We start from the raw sequence: 21258 nt of genomic DNA, 5'->3' as shown, positions 1-21258 counted from the left end.
TAGTCCCAGCCACTGCACTGCACACCTTATCTATCTTCATCTTTTCCAACTCACCAACCAACAATGTCCGACAACAACAAACCCACTTCACCGAACCCCACCGGAGACGACTCCGACTCCGAAGAACTTTTCCTATAGAAACAACCAACCCGACCCGAATTTGTCTGTAGCAATAGAAAGAAGTTTGCTAATAATCATATTTTTAGGTATAACATATATCTCTCCAATTTAAAGAGGCACCCTAAAAAAAGTCCTAAAAAACCCTGTCATATATAATTATATATGTTTCTCATTTATTATATTTCCCTTTAAAACTTGTATCTTCTTATAACTTTACTCACATTGGGCTCCAAGTAAAATACATATCACAATCAACAGCGTTCAACATTTAAATTCACAAATTTTGTTTTGTGGGAATAATTGAAGAACTTGAGTTGCCCATCTATGACCAGAATCATAAGTTTAAGCTGTTTGGAATACTGAGTTTGTAAGCGTTCATGTTTGTTCATTTGTTGTGGAAACGCGCTAACATACATTGTTCATGAATACCTGAGAAAAACTTGATGAATTGAAAAGAACTTTGAGATTTGTGCAAATACCTAAGTTATGCGGGTTGCTGCTCTATAGGCTTACAATAAAGGTCTTAGAGCATTACGGTGCATGTGAACGATATCGTTACAATAAAAGGAGGCAATGTAACCTTAAGATTTGATTTTGGAGAGAGAGATTTGATCAAATTTGATTTTGGATCTTGATTGTGGGTCTGATCCAGATCTTGATTTTGGATCTTGAAAGAAAGGGATAAACTTTTATATTATTTTTATAATATTCTTTTATATAATTATATGGTAAAAAGACTAATTTACCCTTACATGGTGTCCACTTGTTCAGATTTAAACATGAAAATAAACATAGTTAGGGCTAAAGGACATAACTTGCAAGGGTTTGCAAACATCGAGTACGTTTTTTTTTTTTTACTTTTTGAAAACAAAGGACACACTTTGCAATCTAGTGTAAATATAAAGGACGATTTTTGTAATGACAAAAGATCAAATACAAATACCCTTATCATACAAGCGTACGAATAGGGTGAAAATGTACAAAAACGCGGTGACATTTTCGTAATTATTTACTCGTAGAGTAATTATCAAAATTACTTTACAAATGATCTTGTATGGTAATTTTGATCTTGTAGAGTAATTTTGTAGAGTATCATAATTACTCTACAAATGATCTTTATGGTAATTTTGATCTTGTAAGACACTTTTGTAGAGTAACATACTTACTCTACAAATGATTTTGTAGAGTAATTTTGAATTGTATGTTATTTGATAAACTTGAAAAGTAATTTTGGTACACTTATAGAGTAATTATGATGTAGAGTAATTTTGATACACTTGTAGAGTAATTTTGATAATTACCCTAAAAGATCAAAATTACTCTAAAAGATCATTTTTAGAGTAATTTTGATAATTAACTTACGAAAAAATAATTACCAAAATGTCACCGCGTTTTTTTTTTGGCTTTTTCATGTCTTTCGTACGTTTTGTACGATAAGACACTTTATACGTGAACTTTAACCCTTTTTCTAATTTACTCTTTTAGTAACCATAATTGACTATACTTATTATAATACAAGAGGATTTTATGGAACAAATGAAGCCACTAAAACACTCAAAAGACGACTCAATTGATGATCGAATCTTGATCAACAACTCAACAAGTCATCGACAAATTTTATAAACCAAGAAGAAACATGTAGTTTACATGGAAATCCTAACACCTCGAAGATCAAATGTTTCTAACCGTAGTGCGTTATATCAACCGGTAGAAGCACCCAATATGGTTATGCAAAATTTCGAAGCGTTTCCGACACGAACAACGCATTTGGATTCTTAAAGCGCCATCATCAAGTCGCTTGAAACCAATGCGTTCCCCTTCACCTTGATCCACTTGTTTTAACCCTACACATTCTTCTCCACCTTTGTCGGCCTCCGTGATTGCCTGTGAAATTAACAACAAATTCTTAGGACTTCATGTATGATTAATTAGTAAAAAAAGCCAAAGAATAGTAAACTTAGAACTATAAGATTCAACCATTTAAATTAGTTTTTGGTGTAAAACTTGTATAGATATAAAAAGCCACTGATATTTGTATATTTATATTCTTTCAAAGATATTTTATTTTGCCAAACAATAAATTCTTATTTGTAGAATTTTGTTTAAAAGTTTTGCCAAACATCAACTTCTTATTTATAGAATTTTGATTAAAAAAAGTTACAAATTCCTAAATAGTTTTCTATAGTTCATAACATGAATTGAATAAACCCTAATAGTTTTCTAGAATTTTAATAGTTTTCAAAAGCTTTTGACAACCAAAGACATATAGCATTTTACCTCAGAGGGGTTGTCTTCTCCGGCATTTTCTTTATCTTGTACTTCAGATTCATGACTAAAATCCCGATACCTTTGTTCAATTGTTGTAGCCGTTTCTTCCATTTTCCTCAATCTCTGTGGATAAATAAAACCATCATAATTATTTTTTTATAAAAAGACCATTTTTTTTATAAAATGTGAATCATTTTTTTGTAAAGAAAACCATGATTCTTTTATAAAAAAAGACCAACTTCTTTATAGAAACAAAACCACCATTCTTATATAATAATCCATCATTCTTACAAAAATACAAAAAAAAATAAATAATAAAATAATAAAAAAAAAAACATGGTTCTTTAATTAATAAAAAAAAAAACACTATTCTTTTATTTAAAAAAGCCATAAATCTTTTATAAAAATCCATAAAAACCATAGAAACAGGTAACAAGTTCCAAAAAGAAAGATGAAGATTAATATTCAAGGACTTAATTAACCAGGAACCTTAATCTTGGGACCATCTTCTCGATCCAAAGTCTCAGAACCGGAGTTTCTTGCACATGTTGGCGGGGAAATCTTTCTTTTACCCAATGCCGTCCGACGAAGATAGTTTCTTCTTGTCCGGTTTCTTCTTGGGTTCTTGTAGGTGGCCGCGGCTACTACATCACGAATCTTACAGATTGCACGGTCAATAGCAGCGGATTCTTGGGTGGTGGAGGATGAGGGTGGTTGGTGGTCGTGGAGATTGTTGGTAAATACGGTGGTGATGGGTGGCAAGAAGCCACCGGAATCTTGATTGCTGATGATCATTTTGTTTTTGAATATAATGTCACTTGATAGCTCAATATATTTGGTAGGTTTAATCAGAGCTATGAATGATGAAAATCGTGTTGTATCGACTTATATATTACTAATTTGTTGGTTAGTTAGGACAGAAGCCCCTTTTTAGGAATTGGGAAGTAGGGTAAACGGCAGATTTGATTAACCAGTTTTCAAAATAATTATTTCAAATATAAGCATTTAATCGAATACTAGGATTTTATCACCCCCAACTATCGGCCTTTGGCCGTTGCCACCTCCAACAAATACTTTGACACCCGACACCCCCAATTTGATTTTTAGTTTGTGCTGCTACCACTAAGTTAAATCTTTACTAATTGAGTTTGTTTCTGATCCTACGTGGCATAGACTTGATGAGATGGACACGATTATGTGGCGAATACGTGTCACTCTCCCTCCCTCCACACCTCCACCTCATCTTCCCCCTTATTTCAGATCTGAAAAATGAATCGGATATAAAGGAGTTTACTGGCTTTGAGTTCCGACTTGAAGATCCGGCGTTGATGATTCTAGCCGACGAACTGTTCTCTGACGGTAAGCTTGTTCCGCTTCAATTTCCGGTTAAACAGCCGGAAGTAGCCACGTCAACACCTTATTCTCGCCGGATAATTGACGTTGATGATCTGTACTATTCACCTAGGGCACCGAGGTGTTCGAGCCGGTGGAAAGAGCTTCTCGGATTCGGAAAGCTTCATCAAAGCAATAGCAACACTATTAAACCAACTGCTAACAAAAGAACGACGTCGTTAGCATCTTCTCAATCTCAAAACTGTTCCAGATCTATTAGACAGAACACAAACAAAAACCTACTCAACTGACAATACACTCACCACCACACGCGTAGGCAGACCCACGCGCCGTCGTTTGATGGAAGCTACAATCTGCACAAACTGCTGCTTATCTGTGGACAGTCCAAGTAGTCCTAGTAGCTTAATTGGTGGCACTAGATTTAAGCATAGAGGAATGGAGAGATCATATTCTGGTAACGTAAGAAAAACGTCGGTGTTAAACGTTCCATTGTGATGAGTGTTGTTGAGATGAGAGTGTGGATGGATAGGGTTTTGCGGTGGGAAATTATATAAATAAGGGGGAAGATGAGGTGGAGGTGTGGAGGGAGGGAGAGTGACACGTATTAACCACATAATCATGTCCATCTCATCAAGTATGTGCCATGTAGGATCAGAAACAAACTCAGTTAGTAAAGATTTAACTTAGTGGTGCCAGCACAAACTAAAAGTCAAGTTAGAGGTGCCGGGTGTCAAAGTGTTAGTTGGGGGTGGCAACGGCCAAAGGCCGATAGTTAGGTGTGATAAAATCCAAGAACCCTTTAAAAAGAAAAGAAAATCACGAAAATAAACAATTTTGGGAAAACAAACATGCGACGCGTCTAAGGTAGACGTATCATTAAAATAAATGCACTTAATGCGTCTAAGGTAGACTATTCAGGTAAGCCAATAAAAAATTTGACACATGTCATCAATCTTAAGCATTTTTTTGAACTTTTCTACAATGATTTTTAAACAGACATAACTTTTTTATATGTTAAGTTTTCAAAAAAAATAAAAAATTACACCAAATTAAGGAGAATTTTATTATCTTTAACTTGGTGTATTTTATTTTAAATATTATTGTATGAAAAAGTTATGTCTATTTAAATATCGTGGTGGCAAAGAAAAAAAAGGAAGTACGGAAACCCATGGTACATTTTTAGACGCATTAGACACTTTTAGACGCATCAGTTGTTCATCTTAGATACATCCAATGGTAGGCCTAGAATTTTTGTTATAGGGGGATTTACAGGGATTATTTGTCTATCATTAGATAATAATTTTCGGTTCGGATCGAATCGATCTGATAAAATCCATTAGAGATAAACTTAATAGAATAATTATTACTTGAATAACCAACTTACAACTCATATACAATAATTATTTTATATTTTAACTAGTGAGATTCCAACACGCTTCGTTGCGTGCATTTAGTTATTATTGGTCCAGTTCATCATAATATCAATATGATACTTATCACACCCGCTTATAGGCGGAAGCGCAAGGTGTGAACTTGATTAGTTTTCATTGCATACGATGTAAGTAAACAAACTATATGAATAAAATATGCACGATATTCATCCATTCTAAGATATAGAAAGTACACAAGTCACAAGTTTGTTCTAAAAAGACATAACAAGTAATATTGTTTTACAAAATAAGACTTGTACAAAATAAAGTTTTAAACACCAAGGCCTTGCATTCTATATCTCGCTCAAGGACGAGATATATGAACCAAACCCCATCAAAACGAGATGACATTGCTATCTTGACAACCTTGAAATATTGAACCAAACCGACCAAAGATCCACTTAATTGCCTGAAATACATGTAAGTTTAAAAGTCAACAAAAGTTGGTGAATTCATGTGTTTGAGTTCGTATCAAATGAATATTAAAAACATTTGAAAGTTTGTATAGAAAACCGTATGTAAAAGTGTGGTATATGAAGCGTCTATGAAATTTAATGTTTTGCAAAGACATTAATATGTGTGCCGACATAGGAAGCACTCAACCCTTGACGCCTTAGTGCCGATTAACCTCGATTGTGACACGAAGGCACTTCATGCGGCCACACGAACCCATGAGTGGGGCTCGCCAAAACCCAAAAGATCTACCCCTTTCGTTCCTCAGTCTGTATGTGTTTAGTGGTGCTTAAGTTCCACCCTATTCACACATGATCTAGTTGTTTCATTCCTTAGCTTAATCATACCATCGTAACATGTATTTCCCTCGATAATTGTAAAACCGAAACATGTTTAAAAGAAAAGGGGGACATGAACTAACAGTTTTGCGTCCGTAAGTAGATGCTAGCAAAGGGGTATCCAAATACGTGGTGCAACCTACAAGTGTTCTAACTCAATAGACAATTAGGTCTTTACTAGACCGTGTACACTTTGCTCATATTGAATGTCGTTAAGTTCGTATTTGTTGTTTATTTGGAAACCTTTGTTTGTTTTTTATACGTTAGCGTTTGATTTGTATGTTCTTTGTTAATACATATATATATATATGTATGTATGTATGTATTTGTATCATGTTGTGTATGAATGGGCATGAGTCTTCGTGCATAGCCCGTATGTGTCTTCGTGCCTCACACGAGTAGGAATGGGCCTAGCCCGTATGCGTCTCCATGTCTCGCACGGGTGGTTTATCGTTATGATTTGTATATATATATTCTTCCAATATATATTTAAGGATGGTGAACCTCGTTCACTTGTATAATTAAGATCGTTTCGTTTGTAGATATCTGTTCTTGATATATATATATATATATATATATATATATATATATATATATATATATTATGTCTTCACTAGATATATTAGTTAAAACTATTTACTTTTAACATCATATTCATGTCAGTGTACATGTACGGTATACTCTTGTATGTGTATACTTCATCAAGTGTATTTGTATACATCCATTGTATTTGTGTATTTATACGTATACGTATACCATGTATATACTTCACTTGTATATTTTATTGTGGGTATTTATGTCGTATTTATATGTATATGTGTACATGTACATTACCTGCAATCTTGCAATTTCACTAAGTGTTTTAGTGTACGTATTCTTATATACTTGTATATCTTCACTTAGTGGGTTATTTATATAATATTTTCCGGATTTTTAAGATCGATGAAAATACATGTTTGAAAGTGTCTAAAAATATATTATTTCTAGAATCTCGTCGTCGTAGTCGTTTATATATATTTTCATGGCGAAAAATGCCCAAGGGTCGTTGGTAAGATATATGCTCCTCGTCGTGATGATATGAACGATCGTTGTCGGTGACGAGATTTTTAGTTTATTGCCGAACTTTTATTATATATTTGGGATATATATATATATATATATATATATATATATATATATATATATATATATAATTTCTTCAGCATATATAAGTTAGTTTGTCCGTTGTCCGAATTGTCCAAATTTAGGTTTAGGGATATAATGTACATGTATCTATATATATATATATATATAGGGTGAGGTTCCTCTACAAAGTGTGTTTTTTTCTCTACAAAGTGTAGGAAGTATTTTGTGCCATTGGATGTGTTTGATCAAAGGTTGAAATTAGTTGGGTGGCATTTTTGTAATATTTCTGTTTTAATTATTGATTCATTTAATGGGCATGGGCGAGGGGCATTGTAGTCATTAATCGTGTTTTAAATAAAGAAACTACCATCAGGTCCTTTATTCTAGCAATTTCTTTATTAATTAACCACCAATCTCTAAAATAATGGATCTAGACATCCAAACTAAAGACGATTCATTCCAACATGATTCAAGAACATTCAAACAATGGAGAACAATAACACTATAATCTATTCCAAAAAAATGTTTATACATTTAAAAAAAAATCTGCCATCCAATATGTTTATACTAGTGTGTTATAAGAAAGGCAAGCTTTTATACAAAATCTAAGTTGTTTATATTGGTGTGTTGTACTACAGATCGAAGTTGTTTATACTGGTGTGTTATACAGAATCTAAATTGTTTATACTAGTGTGTTATACTGGCGATCAAAGTTGTTTATACTGTTGTGTTATACGAAATCTAAGTTATTTATATTAGTGTGTTATACTGGCGATAGAAGCGGTTTATACTGGTGTGTTATACGGAATCTAAACTGTTTATACTGGTGTGTTATATGGAATGTAGGCTATTTATACTGGTGTGTTTTACAGAATGTAAGTTATTTATATTGGTGTATTATACAGAATCTAATCTATTTATACTAGTGTGTTATACAGAAATGTAAGTTGTTTACACTTGTAACAAATAAAACTCAACGTGAATAAACTAATAACTGCTAAAACACAACTTTAAGAATTTGTTCATGAATGATCACATGTCATGTTAATTTGTTATGTATACGGTCTTTGTATTATAAGTAATCCATAATATCAAACAAATCATTTTCGTCTTTGGCTGACAATTTTGAATTCTTAAAAGATATGTTGTTTCATTAAAAATCTCCTTATTTTGTTTAAAAAATAAATCTTCCATAAATAAGTTAATTATTCAATTACCTTTATGCCCTTTAATATAAAAACTCTAAATGCCACATGTCACTCTTAGAACACTTCCTACACTTTGTAGGAAAAATGGAATTTGTAGGCAACTCCCACCCTATATATATATATATATATATATATATATATATAGAGAGAGAGAGAGAGAGAGAGAGAGAGGGAGAGAGAGAGAGAAAGTATAATGTATTTCAAGGCTTAACCTACATTAACATACATGACAAAAAATATAACGTGCGTTATTATCATAGAACGTGCGTGATTATAGTCCCATGCGTGATTATGTGGTCCCATGCGTGATTATACCCCTGATCCAACGGTTAATATTGTCTCCTACGTGATGTATGATAAGGCTTTTTGTATGTTAACCTTACTCTATATATATATATATATATATATATATATATATATATCCTCTTGAGTTAACATTCCATGCAACAAGCTCTGGGGATATGTATGTATATATATGTAACCATATGTATCTTTATACTTGGTTATCTTCAAGTATTTAGTGCTTTCAAGTGTTTGTATTTAAGTATTTAGCATGTTTAAGCTTCTTAGCTTCTAAATACATACACATAAATACATACATGTATATACACACATAAGATGGTCATTTCAAAAAATATATATTTTTCACCCTATATATATATATATAGAAACGGGATCAGGAGAAAACCCTCAAAAGTGTGCGAACGGTGAGAACGCATCCTGGCCCAACACGTGTCACGCGTCATAGAGAAGGGCGGAGGGGCTTTTTGTCCTTTTATCTTCTGCTTTTCCGGTTCCGCTTTTCACAATATTGTTTTATTTTTGGGGTTTAAGATTTTTGGCGTTAACCAAATTCAATAATTAATGGCGTTTAATGGTTTCATTGTATTAACATTTTGGTGTTTATGGCATTTTTCAAATCGTATGCCATTAGAACCACAGGGGGGTCAGGAAATCTATCTGAATGGCGTTTTTGCAAGGCGTTTTAGACAAGATGGCCCATTGTTCTATTATTTTTTATATACATTTTGGCGTTTGTGGTATCTTGGCGTTTTACAATTGTAAAATTACATTACAACCACAGGGAAAAAAATAGAAGCGAAGAAAATAAATTAAAATCCTAATCGGATCTCTCTACACAATCTTCACTGTCATCAGTCTCTCTCTTCTTTAATAGTACAAGAACTGTCACCAAATATATGGCGTTTTATGTAAAACTTAACAAACCCATCGGTTTGAATATTTTGCCTGCTCATCTGTTGAAGTGGCTTTTTGTGGATGTTTGGGGACATAGATCTATGCCGTGTGGGTGGGTTTTTCGCTTTTTCTTTATCTTGATCTTCATATTTATAATCATCCCACTCTTCAGTGTTATTGATCTCTTCTCCTCATCCAAGCCTTATTCAAGAACAAAGAACACAAAATGACATTCGATTGTCATCAGTATCTTTTTCTTGAAGATTTGTCCATCTCATACAGCAAAATCTTACTGAGTTACTCCCATCAGCTAACAATCCATTCAGTCAAACTTCACGAAGAACAATACTGAATATCCAAGAAAGCATATTAGCAATCTGTGATTTTTTAATTTTTTGGCGTTTTATAGTGAGTGGTATTTAGTAGTATTTGGCGTTTATTTTTTTTGGTTTGATTAAATGGAAGTTGCTGATAGTTATTATTTTGTAGGATTTCTTTTGGCGGCGTAGGTTAGGCGGTGCATTATTATAATAAAGTATTCGTCGTTTCAGTTACTGTTTGTAATTATTGTTTTTGATAAGCTTTTATCTCTAAAGTCTGTAACACGTCCCGTCTTTCAAGTTTGGCGTTTTAGATTCTAATATAATAAAGTTTCCGTCTTTTCATTTTTACTGTTTTGTAGTTACTGTTTCTAGTTACATTTTTAAGTTTGGTTTTTATTTTTTTTTTGTTGTTTGGGTTTTTTATAATACTTTTCCAAAGTAATTTTATTATAGTTTGGGAGTTTTTGGGAGCGTTTTACGGTATGATAGCATTTTAACAAGCATTTGGCTGGTTGGCGTTTTTATTATATATGGCGTTTTTATTATATAACAATCAACTGAAAAAGAAAATTAAAAAAAAGAATATATAAACAATTGATCTTCCAAATCTTAACTGTCACCGGTCTCTTTCTTCTTTTTTGAATCATCTTAACTGGCTGGTTTGACTTTCGTATGATTCATTTTGTTTTTTTTTTTTCAAGTAGTTTTTTTGTATCCCTTTGGAAACCCAAAGTCTGACATCAGCATCTTTTTCTTGAAAATTTGTCCATCTCATACAGCAAAATGTTATTAAGTTTACACCCTTCAGCCAACAATCTTGAATTTTCCAATGAAAGATGATTGATTTTTTAATTTTGGCGTTTTACGGATAAAAAGAACGCCACTAAATAAAAGCACCTTAAACCTCAAAATTTGATCATGCTAAAATCAATAATGTTTTTGATGTGTGCAAAATGCAACATATAAATTACATTAAATGTGGCATAAAACTTCCCTTTTTTAGTACTAATGTTGGAAAAAGTGTGTTTTTGTCTTCCTTTTGTATTTTCAGGGTTAAAAGAGCTTAAATGAACAAAAGAAACAAAAATGCAACCAAATCTAACAATAATACAAGAAAAAGAATAAACGTGGCATGCCCGACCCCTCGACAGCATCTCCCCAAGCAAAAACAAGAGAACAGAAAGCTGAACACGCCCCGTGCTCATTGAGCACAAGGGCGTGCCCAAGTGTCTGCTGAAAAGACAAAGTTATAGAAGCTTCTATCACCCAACACGGGGGCGTGCCCACTGGACACGGGGCCATGGTCAACGCTAAGATTCGCAGAATCCAAGCAATCTTGATAGTACAGATACGCTTTTGCACACGGGACCGTGCCCAGCAGACACGGCGGCGTGGTCAACTAATGTAGACAAACTGCAATTAATGAAGACAGAGAAGATGAGTGGACACGGGGCCGTGCCCAATGGACACGGGGCCGTGTCCGGGCTTCTATGCATGGATACAAGAGATTTACTCGATTTAATGCAGATGAATTGGATGCTCGAGCGAGATACGATGTGCTAAGAACTAGGCCCAAGGAATACCCACGACTAGCATGCATGGATCTTCTAGGAGCAGTGAACCAGCTAGACCGCTTCAACAACGTTGTCACCGGCCCACTACGAGCTGCCCTTTGCACTCGGCTTCGCTACGTGCATGAATACAACATGGAATTTTACAGCACATTCGTCTTCAAGAAAAAAGCGGAACCGTTTGATAATGAAGGGGTAGAGTTCCATTGTGGAGGGACCACGTATAGGATCTCAATCGCTCAATTTGGGGCTCTGGTGGGGTTGTACGCTGAAGAGGATGCTGGAGATGAAGAGAACACCGGTGGTTGATCGGAGTGTCGCGCTCCGGTCAAAGATAATATTTATAAGCCCTATTTACCCTTAGCAAATAGCTAGTGGTAGCAAGGGGTCGAAACACGAAGAGTATGTGGTTTGTGAATGGATTCGATTGAATTATCAAAAGTGTCACAAATTATGAAGCTTGCTAAAGTATTTTTGTATTTTTATTTGATTGAAAAATTGTAAAGTAACTACTGAAATTGATTAACAATTAAGATTTTGATTGCAAGAAAGATTGATTAATAAACAATAATAAGAAAAAGGATTCACACCCGGTTTCGGTAATTGCCAACCTAGGGTTTCTACACGTTTTTAGATTCAACTCAATTGCATATGATTAGCGGATTTAGTATACCGTGACTTAGGTACTAATAACTATCAACGTCCCGAAGAACGGACAAGAATACACTCTGTAATCAACACAAGTAAAACCTAACCACGATAATGCACAATTACATATAACCATTTCGTAAAGTCATAACTTTTAACATCGTTCGACAATTTACGAATTCGCAACAAATGTAACACTATTATCAATGGTTTCAAAAATCAACACAATTTGTCACAAAGTTGAAGCAATAAACAATTCGAAACCCTAAATTAACAACTACCTACTCCGGGGTGAAACTAAGATGATTAGCCGCTCATGGTTGAAGAAGCTTGATCACCGGATGTGTGGAACTTGATGTAAATCATCTCGAAGCTTGAACAATGGATGATTGATGGATGACGAAGGTTTGGTGAAGGATGATGATGGAAGGATTGATAATATGGAGAATTAGGGTTTAGGATGAATTGATGATTGTGAATTGGATGGTGATGTTGATCTTTGATTCGGATGATGTTCTTGAAGATGGATGGTATAGCTAGGTGAATGGTGATGAATAATGAATGAATTGAGGCTCCAAGATCAAAGTTCAAACTCCCCAAAACATGTAACTCCCGAATTGAATGACCAAGGAACCAATGAAACTTGAGTTTAACCAATAAAACCTCAAAATTCGCGTTCTGAAGAACCTCTACCCATCGCCGACGGGTCCCACCCCGTCGCCGACGGGCTCCCAAAATCACGAAACTGGCCGACGGCCTATTTAACTGGATACGGGGACTTTTGGTCTACGAGCATTTTAAGGGGGCGTCGCCGACGGCCTTGGACCCGTCGCCGACGGGCTCTCTAACCCACTTCTCCGATTTCTTTGTTTCGCACTTCTGACTGATCCGTAACGCATCCCGGTGCACCGGTTTTTGACTCGGTGACTCGTAAAGCTCCCGAAAAGCTCCTTAAACTTCATCAAACCTGCAAAACACATTTTTGATTAAAAGTAGGCCATCCGAGATTAAAACTTACGTAAAAACATCAAGTTACGCAATAACGAACACCAGTTTCCAACCACGTATCAGTGGTCTACGTGAAATTCAAGAAAATCAACGCCAAGCTGCTTGGGCTCAACTAGGGGAAGGCAACTATAACCCGAGCCGGACTAAGAGCACATAGTTGAGAGACCCTTTTTACCGCTACATTCACAGGGTCCTCACCTACTCTCTTAGTCAGAGACACGACAGCAGCGGTGTTGTAGGGTTACGAGATCTGGTAGTTCTCCATTGCATCCACAACCGTGTCAACCTTAATGTTCCATGCCTGCTACTCCGAAACATGCACCTGAACCAGCTTGCTAATCCCCCGATTCCTATCTTCTTTGGAGGGTGGATTTACCGCCTTTTCAAACACTTTGTTTGTGACGTGGATGATGAACTTTGGTAATTTGGGATGTTTGTTATGTTTGTTGTGGTATTTATTAGTTAAACAGGTACATACGAGGCTTAGAGCACTAAACATTAGTGCTACTAAAGCTGGGACCGGAAAACCGAAGCCAGAAACCTGTTTTACACTTTTGCAGTTTGTCCACACGGGGTCGTGCCCAGCCGACACGCCCCCGTGCCCACCGCCCAAACCTGCTGTTTGTCTATTTTTTGCAGATTTTTGCCCAACACGGGGTCGTGTTCGCCAGACACGCCCCCATGTCCACCTTCTGTAAGTCCTCGTTACTGGCAAACTGACCACGGGGCCGTGTTCATCCAACATGGGGTCGTGTCCAGCTGCCCAGTAACATTAAATTTTGTTTTTAACACACTTTTTACACATTCAATCAACCTAAAAACTTATTTTTTGGACACATTGAGGACAATGTGTAATTTAAGTGTAGGGGGGATGCTAAAACCTTGAATTTTGCAAGTCCTAATCACAACCCTTACACAAAACTCTATTGGAACCGCTAAACACCCCAAATTTTTTCAAAAATTTTTCATTTTTTTTACTTGTCTTGGTTTAATATGGGAATTACAAGTTTTAAAAAGATTATATTTTTACAAATTTACAACCGATAGCGTCGTGAAAAAAAGAACCAACATAAGAAGATTATGAAACGGCATAACAAATCTAGTTAAAATTTGATTATATATACTTGATCACATAAAGACCCATTCCCACAAAAAGTGAGTTTTGAGCCTTTATTGAGCATACAAATACACATCTTTAAACTAAATGCTCATTCTTCGTTTCTTGTGTGAATAGCCGTTTTGTTTCTTACGACTCTAGAACTTGTCATGACGATACATTCCCGGTCCTTACCAACTTAAACCCAAGTAAGTAAATGATGGAGGCATTAGGACTAACCCTTTTTCTTTCAACACCATTACTTTTCTTTTTTTTTTACCACCTACCCAAAATCCCCCTAGTGCCTAAACCTTTTCATTTCTAAACCCACAAAACAACCACCCTTTACCCACCAAAACCCTTTTTATTTTAAACCCTTTATTTTACTAAGAAGCTCGGTTTTTCATATGACATTGCTTATAAAAAAAATGATGAATAATGAAGCCAAGAAATAAAACAAACAAGTTCATCAAAAAGAACTTTGTTTTAAGAAATGCTTCATTAAAATAAAAAAGTCATAAAATAAAAAGTCTTACGAAAACCGATGTTTTTTCGCCTTTCGCCCTTTTTCTACTAACCACTAACCTAACCACCTACCTTTAACCCAAGCCTAACCCTTCCCCCAAAAGTCCTCTTGATATTTACAAAGGTGTAAAGTTAAAAAGGAGGAGGATTGATTGCTTGGCAAGCTTATGGTAGAAGTAAGTTCCATGCCGCTCTCGAGTGTTTCACAAAAATACATTTTCGGCCGAGTGTTGAGTGATCTCCCGTGAGGTATGTGAACTTGTATATAAATGGAATTTTAAAGAGGCATGTTATGCCCAAATAAGTAATTTATCTTATGTAATGTTCTAAATAAATCATGACGAATAGGATTGTAAATAACATAAAAATAAAACCTAATAAAAAACTTGGAATCCCGACACTTAAGACAAGCCCAAAACCTTCTCTTTGACCCGTTCCATTTGGGAGTGTAAGCCACATTATAAAGACTTTTGCTTGAGGACAAGCAAAGATTTAAGTGTGGGGGTATTTGATGTGTACAAAATCCAACATATAAATTACATCAAATGTGGCATAAAACTAACCCTTTTTTAGTACTAATGTTGGAAAAAGTGTGCTTTGGTCTTCCTTTTGTATTTTCAGGGTTAAAAGAGCTTAAATGAACAAAAGAAGCAAAAATGCAGCCAAATCTAACAATAATACAAGAAAAGGAATAAACGTGGCATGTCCGACCCCTCGACAGCATCTCCCCAAGCAAAAACAAGAGAACAGAAGGCTGAACACGCCCCGTGCTCATTAAGCACGGGGGCGTGCCCAAGTGTCTGCAGAAAAGAAAAAGTTGTAGAAGCTTCTATCACCCAACACGGGGGCATGCCCACTGGACACGGGGCTATGGTCAACGCTAAGATTCGCAGAATCCAAGCAAATATTGATAGTACAGATACGCTTCTGCACATGGGGCCGTGCCCAGCAGACACGGGGGCGTGGTTAACTAATGCAGACAAACTGCAATTAATGAAGACAGAGAAGATGGGTGGACACGGGGCCGTGTCGGGCTTCTGTGCGGGCTATAAATAGGGGTGCTTGGCTCACTTGTAACTCATCCCTTGGCAAACCACCTCTCTCACACTTCACCCACCCACCACCACCATCACAACCCACATCCACCACCATCATCCATCATCCATCATAGAGTGTGTGTAGTAGTCTCGGGATCCAAGATTGACGGTAAGAGTTCTTGACAATCAAAGGCCATGTTTGCCTAAGTCTCTTACATCACTTGGTGAAGACAAGCATTTAGTGTAATACTTTTTATTTTTAATCTTTTCACACTTTTTATTTGGTTATGTATTAATGACTTTAATAACTAGTTTCTTATGTTGAATGTGAAACTTCCTTATCATTTGTTCGTGGTCTCTTGGCGTTATTTTACTGTCTATATAAAATAAAAGATTTACACCATTCATATCTCCACGGTCTATATCGAGATATGTTGGCTACCTGGTCGGGAGTTAAGGGATTGGTTTGGTAAGAGTCTTGCCTTGTTTAGTGTATAGATCCTGCAAGGACCTGGGTCAAGCTTAGTAGGACCTCCTTCAATACCCACTGGTATTGGATGGCGGGGGTTCGAATTTCTTGATCCCCTCATATGTAAACTACTATTAAAATATTAACCCGGATATTTAGGATTGTATCCCTGCTGACTCAAACTACTTAGCCGAGGGTAACGTCACCTTCAAAAGAGGGGCCTACCACATTACGCATTAATAACTTAATTAATTATCTATCAATAATCCAACCCTTTAGGATTGTATCCTTGCTGACTCAAACTACTGGGTTGAGGGTAACGTCACCTTCAAAAGAGGGGCCTACTACTATAACTAAGATAATCTCTTAAAAAGTGCAAAGGAGCGGAAATAATCAAAGGTTACACTAAAGGCGAGTCGGATCCAAGTGATTTATCTTGTCTATCTATTTTATTTTTATTTTTATTTTTCAGCATTTTTAGTTTTTATTTTGAGTAAACTGCCATTTTGGTCCCTGTGGTTTGGCCAGTTTTGCCACTTTAGTCCAAATCTCAAACTTATTACATCTCGGTCCCTGTGGTTTGCATTTTGTTGCCATTTTAGTCCAAAATCCAAAAAACCTATTTTTTTTACTGTTGCAACCTCCTATTTTGTCCTGTAGTGCAGGGGCATTTTGGTCCATGTTAATTTATTATAATATTTCAGTAATTAATAACATCTATCTTCAAGAACATCATCAAACTTCATCATCAAAACCCAGAAAATCAAGAACATCATCAAACTTCATGATCAAAATCCAGAAAATCAAGAACATCATCTTCAAGAAAATCAAGAACCCAGAACAAAACCAGAAACCATCACAAAAATCAAAATACAGACAACAAATCAAAACAAAAACCGATTTGTAAAAAGAAACGAGGCTCAGATCTGTATCTTCAAGAACATAATCAAACATTATCATCAAAACCCAGAAAATCCAGAAAATCAAGAACATAATCAAACATCATCAGAAAATCCAGAAAATCAAGAACATCATCTCAAATGTTGACCCGATTTTGACTCGGATTAGGTGAAATCATCACAGCCTCATGGTGAACAAGCATAACAGAACAAGTAACAACACACACCACGAAAGAACAGTTGTCTCTCTGTCTCTCTCTCTCAATACATATACATATATAACGGAGGGTTGTTGAAGATAATCAAAATCACTGGTGGAAAGAGGCGGCAACCACCCTCAGAAACCCTTGCTCCTCTCTGCCTCATAGAGTAAACTGCCATTTCGATCCAGATCTGCAGTGCCACCACCGTCACTCCACCCGCCACCGCCCCACCACCTGCCCTCTTGCTAAAACCATCCAAAAAAGACGCACAGCCGCCGGAGCTTCTGCTTCATTCTTTCACCGCCACCACCATAACCACTGCCACCACCAATCTCTCTGATCTCTAACCCCCACAAACAATCAGATCAAAATATTTCTGATTTCGATTCAGATCTGAAACTCAAAGCTTTTCTCTCCAACACACACGAATGAGAGAGAAACATGAGAGAGAGAGAGAGGGGAACCCAGAGATGACGATGACAATGGTGGATCTGAGTTTCGGTAGGGACGACGCCGGAGTGGTGCTCAGGTGGGACGATGATGATGATTTATTTGGGGATTATGTTGATCGATCTAGGTCTCAACTTAACTGATCGATTTAGAGAGAGAAGAGAGAGAGTCTGTTAGGGTTTTATGATGATGATGATGATTTATTTGGGGATGAAGTTAATTAAGAAAATGTAAAATGAAAAGCAAAATGACCAAAATGCCCCTACACTACAGGACAAAATAGGAGGTTGCAACAGTAAAAAAAAATAGGGTTTTTGGATTTTGGACTAAAATGGCAACAAAATGCAAACCACAGGGACCCAGATGTAATAAGTTTGAGATTTGGACTAAAGTGGCAAAACTGGCCAAACCACAGGGACCAAAATGGCAGTTTACTCTTTTATTTTCATGTTTAAACCTTTTTTCTAAAATTTTGATTTGATTAGACGTTGAGGATAAACCGGTACTAAAAGCTCTTGTGTCCTTGGACGACCTCGGTATCTTACCAACGCTATACTACGCTCACGATGGGTGCACTTGCCCATATGTGTGTTTAGTGTTAGTAAAATATCGTGTTTTATAAATTTAAAACTTGACTAAAGTGTAAAAAGGGCTAAAAATAAACAAAAAAAATATACCACGCACTACGCACATCAGTTTTGCTGTATGAGATGGACAACATTGTTAATCCTCGGTTAAGAAAGATAGCTGTCAATGTTGTCCACCCCCATACAGCTAAACTTTATTGACAACAAACCTTAATAATGTTTTTGTATGTTTTGGCGTTATAAATTGGATGGAAGTTGAGGATAAAGTCAATAAGATTTTTACTCATTGAAATGGACAATATCCTCACTTAAGGATTTTTGTCCATTACATTGAGTGAAACCTTAAAGACAACCCAACTGAATTTCAAAGAAACGTTTTGGGTTAGAAGATATTTGATGTTTGGGGTTTTTGGTGTTTCTAAGACGAATGGTATATATTAAATATGTCGTTTGGGGTTTTGTGTGTGTTTTTAATTGAAGGTCTGAGATGTTGTATATATAGGATTTTTTTGGCCGTTTTTTAGGTATGATTTTATTATAATTAAGTTTGGCGTTTTATATCTAATGGCATTTTTAGTTAGAATGGTGTGTGCTGCATGTTTGGCGTTTTATTTCATGAGATGGCGTTTTGCGTGGAGAAGTCAAAAGACTTTTTACCCTTAATGAAGCGCGTCCACGTAATAAAATTGATGTTATTTACGAAAACGCCACTGCGCCAATCTAGTCCATAGATTGTTTTGATCGGACGATTCATAAGCGTTCTCACCGTTCTCACACTTTCCACTGTTTTCTCTAGATCCTGACCCTATATATATATATATATATATATATATATATAGTTCCATTAACTTAGAAAAATAACCATAAGTGTTTAGTTTAAGCTTTTCACCAAAGTTTGCCTAATCATGATCTCGTTTAGTGATGATAATCACTTGTTAAAACACACTTTAATCATGATTAGGATTTTAGAAAATTTCACCATAGTTTCCCCTATACTATGGGCGTTTTCCACTTTTTTAAAACGTATTTTTAATCAATCTTTACCCCCAATATGATCATCAACTCAAACAAGTCCCCAAAACATCAATTTTCATGCATAATTACATAAACACATCTTCAAGTTTCATGAACTTATCTATATATTTATCAAGACCACTAAAAGTAACCATACTTTTTTATGTTCATCTTTCATTTTAAAAAGTTTTCATGAACCACTTTAGCTTGTATTTTTAAGATCATCATTTTATAAACATATTTTTAGTTTCTTGATAACTTTATATTTTTCAAGAACCATTTTCAAGACTAGTTGTAAAGTTCATGAACTTCAAAGATGTAGATCTTTCTAGATCTAAACATCTTTATGTTTAGATCACATTTCAAGTATAATCATGCAAGATCATCAATTCTACATAATCTATACTGCACTAATCATCAAGATGAATAAGAAAACACATAATTATGTTAGATTATCTTGTTTACTTTTAGGGTTTTCAAGTGTTTAGTTAGTGAGCTTCAAGATGATCATTGTGTACATCCATAATCTACTAAGTATAAGAAGCATAAATAAGGGTTTCAAGGATCTTACAACTAGCTCTTAGGCTAGGGAAGAACAAGGTTGTCACACCCCGGCCGCGTGTAACGTGCAACGGCGGCGGAAACGCCGGGGAGTGTTGTGGACATAACTAATTGTTTCATAACCATGGAAATCAAAGTTACATTTTATTTATTAAATAGAAGTGTTACTTAGTCTTAAACAGGAAACAGAGAGTTCATAACAAAATTTAAACTAGTCTATCTTCATTTTTAGTCTCTAAGGCACAGGTCCGCCCTAGTGTCATGATCATCATCCTATGGAATAGCTCCTGAAAACACATGTGAAAGTAGGTACGTCAGCATAAAAATGCCTGTGAGATACATAGGTTTTGTGAAAATGGGATTCATGACTTGAGTTTAAAGAAATGTTTAATAACAGTCAGTCATGAACCTTGTAATTTGTCTTGCTTTGTAAACCATTTGAAAAACGATAATATCAGATGATATGTATAGATAAGTGTAAGGTTAAACGAATAACCAAGTAAACTGAGTTGAATATGATAAGTTGTTTGTAAAGCAATGTCTTGTAGAAAGTATGTTATTTGTGTAAAATGTAATGTGTCTAAACTGAAATGACTTAGATAACGCTACGATATGTAATATTATACAAGCATTTATATATAGGAAGTACCAGCGGCGTATCCACCATGTTTGTATCATATTACATATGCCACGTTACTCCAATCATTTACCCAAACCAACCACCATGTAAATTATTCATGTATAACTCAATTGTCAAGTGTTATTGTGTAAACCATGTCGAAATGTCTATGTTCAATGTAAACCACCAAGTATGTATATCAATGTCGAAATGTTTATGTTTAATGTAGATAATGTAATGTGTACCCAAAATATATCTTGTATGGTAAGCGAGATGTATCAACTCAACCATATGTAAAATGCACAAAACAAGGTGTTGAAGTAAAACATGGTTTAAATCAACGTTATGTTTTGTGGAACAATGCATGCTCTACTGATATAAACATTTATGCGGTATTGTGAAATATGCATACATCCAAGCCTTGAGACTGTGGCGATAAACCCTTAAACAAACTAAAGGTTTATCTAAGTTATGTATATCGAATTCGGTCATTCCTTCCAGTCCAAACAAACCCAGGATTTCAGGAACGGGAGTTGTCAATTCCTATGGTACCACTACCTACTAACGAATGGCGTAGCTAATGTTAATGAATGTATTGTTCCATGTTAAACAACCCAAATGCTGTACCAAAATGAAGGCATGTGATGTAAACAATTGTACTAAGTATGCACACAATGGGCATAAATAGCATGAAATGCAATGTGAAACAATGTACTAAGTACGCACACAATGGGCATACATAGCATGAAAATGTAA

At 35.5% G+C, this 21258-nt stretch overlaps 2 protein-coding genes across 2 annotated transcripts; one reads left to right on the top strand and one right to left on the bottom strand.

Moving 5' to 3' along the window:
- Positions 1-1671: 1671 nt before the first annotated feature.
- LOC110881949 lies at positions 1672-3255 on the bottom strand. Its single transcript, XM_022130073.1, has 3 exons — positions 2878-3255; positions 2398-2511; positions 1672-2004 (listed from the first exon to the last, which is right to left on the bottom strand). Exons 1-3 carry the CDS (start codon positions 3181-3183, stop codon positions 1816-1818), a joined length of 609 nt encoding a protein of 202 aa, XP_021985765.1. The 5' UTR covers positions 3184-3255; the 3' UTR covers positions 1672-1815.
- Positions 3256-3566: 311 nt separating this feature from the next.
- LOC110881845 lies at positions 3567-4236 on the top strand. Its single transcript, XM_022129992.1, has 2 exons — positions 3567-3984; positions 4058-4236. Exons 1-2 carry the CDS (start codon positions 3567-3569, stop codon positions 4234-4236), a joined length of 597 nt encoding a protein of 198 aa, XP_021985684.1.
- The last annotated feature ends 17022 nt before the right edge of the window (positions 4237-21258 follow it).

The sequence above is a fragment of the Helianthus annuus genome, chromosome 10 (assembly GCF_002127325.2).
Source record: "Helianthus annuus cultivar XRQ/B chromosome 10, HanXRQr2.0-SUNRISE, whole genome shotgun sequence".
In the NCBI taxonomy this organism is placed as follows: Eukaryota; Viridiplantae; Streptophyta; class Magnoliopsida; order Asterales; family Asteraceae; genus Helianthus; species Helianthus annuus.
The sequence above is the reverse complement of the archived record's forward strand: the minus strand, read 5'-3'. Positions and strand labels throughout refer to the sequence as shown.

Excerpts from the sequence above, each read along its gene's own strand:
- LOC110881949 (XM_022130073.1), bottom strand. The coding sequence starts at position 3,183 with ATGATCATCAGCAATCAAGATTCCGGTGGCTTCTTGCCACCCATCACC. Across the intron at positions 2,512-2,877 it reads AAGATGGTCCCAAGATTAAG|AGATTGAGGAAAATGGAAGA; the intron begins GTTCCTGGTTAA and ends ATTTATCCACAG. Across the intron at positions 2,005-2,397 it reads GAGAAGACAACCCCTCTGAG|GCAATCACGGAGGCCGACAA; the intron begins GTAAAATGCTAT and ends TTAATTTCACAG.
- LOC110881845 (XM_022129992.1), top strand. The coding sequence starts at position 3,567 with ATGAGATGGACACGATTATGTGGCGAATACGTGTCACTCTCCCTCCCT. Across the intron at positions 3,985-4,057 it reads ATCTTCTCAATCTCAAAACT|GCAGACCCACGCGCCGTCGT; the intron begins GTTCCAGATCTA and ends CCACACGCGTAG.